Source organism: Frankliniella occidentalis, unplaced genomic scaffold (genome assembly GCF_000697945.3).
Source record: "Frankliniella occidentalis isolate FOCC.00 unplaced genomic scaffold, Focc_3.1 Scaffold231, whole genome shotgun sequence".
Classification (NCBI taxonomy): domain Eukaryota; kingdom Metazoa; phylum Arthropoda; class Insecta; order Thysanoptera; family Thripidae; genus Frankliniella; species Frankliniella occidentalis.
The window spans coordinates 295,898-301,082 of NW_026267357.1; the positions used below are offsets into that span (position 1 = coordinate 295,898).

The window sequence follows — 5,185 nt, forward strand, 5'->3', positions numbered from 1 at the left end:
CCCGCGCAGTTACAAACCACGCGCAGTTACAAACAACACAAATTGATCTCGCGCAGTTGCATACCTCGCGCAGTTGCTGCCCCCCCCTCCCGTAACAAAAAAAAAACAAAAAAACACCAAAACAACTGAAATCACAGAGTGGCGACTACGAGTCTAGGCACTGGTGCCTACTGGGCCAAAGGTAGTACGCGAATGTTCAACCAGTGGCGGACTGGCCAAGGGGGGAGGGGGGGAAATCCCCTCGGGCCTTCGAAGGGGGCTGCGGGCCCCCCGCACCCGACTTCGTGCACCTCACCTATTCGGCCAGGGGCCCGGGGTTCGGCCCAGAGAGCCCGGAGGGCCCCCTGGCCCAGACCCAGACCCAGAGGCCCAACCACTCGGACCGAACGCAGCGCCGCCCAGCCCTGGCTACCATCACCCGAGGTGGCCAGTGGCCAGTCCCCTCACCCTCCCCTCTTTCTGGTAACATTTGTCTCGGTCAATCAGGGCAGCTTACAACACGCAAACTCTATCGTTCGGGCGGAAGAAATGACACCTCTTGTTCGATGCAGACACATGATGTAATTATCATGTAATCCGAACGAGAAAATAATGACACAATTCCACCATGAGAGAAGGGCGCCCTGGAGAAGAAGCTTTTAGCCGCCTGGACCCCGCTTTGTTAGTTTGTGCAGCGATTTACGCTCGCAGTGAAAGTCGGACAGACTTCCAGTTGTGTCCATCGTGTCCGCAAAGGTTCAAAGCTTCTGAAGATATCTTTCCTTCGGTCCTCCGATCAAAACTGGCGGAGCGCGAGCTGGCAGAACGCCCGCTGCACGCCGCGGAGGAGGGTGCGTCGAAATCCTGCCTGCCAGCGCGGCTGGCGGCACCGCCCGCCGTGCTACTGCGCATGCGCAGAACGCGCGAAGAGAGGACAACCCTGTGAAACTTCTATGTCTGAGTCAGGAATGCACTTAATATTATTTCTAACATGCAGGAATCAAGAAATAACAGTGAACAAGGCGTTCTGCGCATGCGCAGTAGCGCGGCGGGCGGTGCCGCCAGCCGCGCTGGCAGGCAGGATTTCGACGCACCCTCCGCCGCGGCGTGCGGCGCGCGTTCGGCCGGCTCGCACTTCACCAGTTTTGATCGGAGGACAAAAAGAAAGATATCTTCAGGCGCTTTGAACCTTTGCGGACACGATGGACACAACCAGAAGTCTGTCCGACTTTCACTGCGGGCGTAAATCGCTGCACAAACTAGCAAAGCGGGGTCCAGGCGGCTGAAAGCTTCTTCTCCAGGGCGCCCTTCTCTTATGATTCCACATCGACGTAGGGCTGTAGGCTAGTTGTCAGAAAAAGCACAACAAGAAATGAAAACGGCTTAAAATAGAGGAAGTTGCGACTACTGGAACCGATGTTTTTTTTTCTGGCCTAGTAGTCATTACCACCGTTACTGACCCGCCCTGACCGAGATTTTCAAAAAGCCTGATGGAAATGGAAATTTAACGAAAAACTTCTGTAAATTTACACACGTCTGTAAAAATCCACACCGACTCTGGTATTATTACAGGTATTGGTAAAGTTACAGACACTCTGTAAGTAGTCTCTCAGATGCATTCTGTAATTTTTTGAACACATAAGAAATACGTTTAAAATTGGCCACAAAATTTGCCTATGTTGAACTCTAGTGCATTCTAACAACGAACAACGAAAGAAACCCGACGTTGCGGATATCACTAACCAAAGTCAGGAAACAAGGCAGTTAACCGCATGAAAAGCCGCGTGGACAGTCGGAAGCAACAGATGGAGCACAGATGGGCTCCCAGCACGGAGCGCGCCGTAGCGCATTGGAGAGACGATGGTAACTGCGCGAGGTTTGCAACTGCGCGAGGTCGGTGACTGCGCGAGGATTGCAACTGCGCGAGGACTGCAACTGCGCGAGGACTTTAACTGCGCGAGGAATGCAACTGCGCGAGGTAAATTATGCTGTTTGCAGCTGCGCGTGGTTTTAAACTGCGCGAGGTTTGTAACTGCGCAAGGTTTGCAACTGCGCGACGTTTGCAGCTGCGCGAGGTCAATTGGGCCCGTTTGAAACTGCGCGAGGTTTTCAACTGCGCGTGTTCTGCATGTGCGCGTCGCCAGCAACTGCGCGAGGTCTGCAGCTGCGCGATGTCAATGTGAAGCGTTTGTAACTGCGCGAGGTTTTCAGCTGCGGGAGGTCTGCAGCTGCGCGAGGTCCGTTTTGTGCCCTTTGCAACTGCGCGATGTTTGCAACTGCACGAGGTCGGCAACTGCGCTTGGTCTGCAACTGCGCGTGCTCTGCAACTACGCGTGGCCAGCAACTGCGCGAGGAGTTCAGCTGCGCGTGGTTTGCAACTGCGCGAAGTATGCAACTGCGCGAGGTCAATTTGTGTTGTTTGTAACTGCGCGTGGTTTGTAACTGCGCGTGGCTGCAACTGAGCGAGGTCTGCAACCATACGCGAGTGAACTAAAACAACGCAACGTTATCTAACCAGCCATAATCTAGCCGAACGTTACCGAAAGAAACCTAACCTAACGAAACCTAACCTAACGAAACCTAACCTAACGAAACCTAACCTAACAAAACCTAACCTAACGAAACCTAACCTAACGAAACTAACCTAACGAAACCTAACCTAACGAAACCTAACCTAACAAAACCTAACCAAACCTAACCTAACGAAACCTAACCTAACGAAACCTAACCTAACGCAACCTAACATAACGAAACCTTACGCAACAAAATCTACCCTTACCTAATACAATGTAACGCAACCCAACCAAACCTGCCTAATCTCAAACCCGCGCAGCTAACAAACCTCACGCAGTTGCTAGTATCGCTAACAAACCTCGCTCAGTTGCAGCCCCGCGCAGTTACAAACCACGCGCAGTTACAAACAACACAAATTGATCTCGCGCAGTTGCATACCTCGCGCAGTTGCAAACCACGCGCAGCTGCACTACTTCCGCAGTTGCTGGCCACGCGTAGTTGCAGAGCACGCGCAGTTGCAGACCAAGCGCATTTGCCGACCTCGTGCAGTTGCAAACATCGCGCAGTTGCAAAGGGCACAAAACGGACCTCGCGCAGCTGCAGACCTCGCGCAGCTGAAAACCTCGCGCAGTTACAAACGCTTCACATTGACATCGCGCAGCTGCAGACCTCGCGCAGTTGCTGGCGACGCGCACATGCAGAACACGCGCAGTTAAAAACCTCGCGCAGTTTCAAACGGGCCCAATTGACCTCGCGCAGCTGCAAACGTCGCGCAGTTGCAAACCTTGCGCAGTTACAAACCTCGCGCAGTTTAAAACCACGCGCAGCTGCAAACAGCATAATTTACCTCGCGCAGTTGCATTCCTCGCGCAGTTAAAGTCCTCGCGCAGTTGCAGTCCTCGCGCAGTTGCAATCCTCGCGCAGTCACCGACCTCGCGCAGTTGCAAACCTCGCGCAGTTAGCGCGCTCCCGCATTGGACAAGGCATCGGGCTCACGACTATAAGGTCGGGAGTTCGATCCCACCTGGGGTACAAGCGGTACAAGTACTTTCAACAATGAAACCCGTAGGCGGTTGACTATGTAATATAGAACAAGAAAACAGTCGCCGAAAATGTTTTTTCTTGCATGTATTACGTCAGAAGAATGTGGGTAAAAATTAAAGAAAACGTTCGTAAACAATTTTTACATAAACGTTTGGTAACAGTTTTACAGTAATTTTGTGGAGTTAGTTTTACCAGTGTTTGTAATTTTACAGACGCCTGTAATTTTACCAGACTTTTACATGGCAACTGGTATACCCAGACTTTTTCTGTAAAATCTCGACAAAAATTTTTAACAGTGGTATTAACAATACAGACTTTGTGCGGAGTCGCTGAAGATATGGGCGGCTCCACACAACCTTCCGAACGAAAGCGTGTTCGCTACTGCCGGAGCTAAGAAATGGGGGCTCGATGAGACGCGGCAAGCAGCGTTCTGGGCCAAGCGCTCCCTACCGGCTCCCAGCGGTCGCAAAGACTCGGCGACGAATGTATTCTAGTCTTAAAAGAGTGCGCTACAACCAGCGGCCCTCGTGTGAGAGGTGCGCAGAGCTCCGGGCTGGTATCGCCTGGGCCAGAGACACCCCGAACGAGACTACTCCCTCCGCTGAGCGCGCGTCGGCTCGCCTGAGGCTAGCCTCAGACGGGGTGGTTTCTGGTTTCTGGCCGGGCCGGCTCCCAGGCGATACCAAAGCGCTGTGATTGGCTGCCGCTCGGCTGCTCTGCGCACCTCTCACACGAGGGCCGCTAGCTACAACCCACCCGAACGCGCGATATCCTAACGTGACCCAATTCGCCAGAGATCGGTTACAAACCTGAAAGCGGCGACTACACTGTAATTCGAATGTGATATACTTTTCACACATTTTCGTGTGATAAAATTTCCTGTGTGATTCCCATGATTTATTACTCCTGGGGGTGTGATGAATTTTTATCGCAAAATTGGGGGATACTCATTACAAAATAATGCGATGATTCTGGATTTAACTCAAAACGGTGTGAAGCGTATTGCACAAAACTATGGTACATCGAAGCGTCGCTCAAATAAGTGATGGTCATCACAAATATAAGCAATGAATTTAATATTATACTTTTTCTGCGATGATCATCACAACATCGTGCAATATTTCTCTATCACAGAAAACGTGCAGTCGGTATCACACTCTGGTTTACTGCTGACAAGACGGTTCAAAAATTGAAATAATCGAAGTAAGATCTCGCGAACTAGAATCTTACCTTTCTCGCAGCGATCACCTCCAAAGCCCGGTGGGCAGATGCACTTCACATCATTATCGACCACGGTTTCTAAAGAAGCAAGGCCGCCACCGTTGGCGCACCAGTTAAGCCTTGCACCTAAAATGTATTGGAGGTAAGGGATTAGTATACCATGTTGTGACGCTGTAAAGCTTACACCACAATTGTTTTTTCAAAAGTTCGCGAAAAATTCTTAAAAATCTACGGAGAGAACAAGCTTACTAGCCACCGTATTTTCGTATAGCCTACCGGTTCCCAAACCTTTTGTTGCTTGCGACCCCACAATTCGATACCCCCTATGTAAAACCGCTCACCGCCTCGGCGGCTGCGGACAAACGCTCAGCTCACTCCCCGCCTGCGGACAACCGCTTACCTCGCTTGGCGCTCCGGATAACCGCTT

General features: G+C 51.5%; 1 protein-coding gene across 1 annotated transcript in view; it reads right to left on the bottom strand.

Moving 5' to 3' along the window:
* LOC113203783 (tenascin-like) overlaps positions 1-5,185 on the bottom strand; it is a gene marked incomplete in the record, with an annotated part of 91,192 nt that overhangs the window by 36,450 nt on the left and 49,557 nt on the right. Inside the window, 1 exon segment of the mRNA XM_052272932.1 lies at positions 4,768-4,884. Within this exon segment, the coding sequence (XP_052128892.1) occupies positions 4,768-4,884 (117 nt within the window).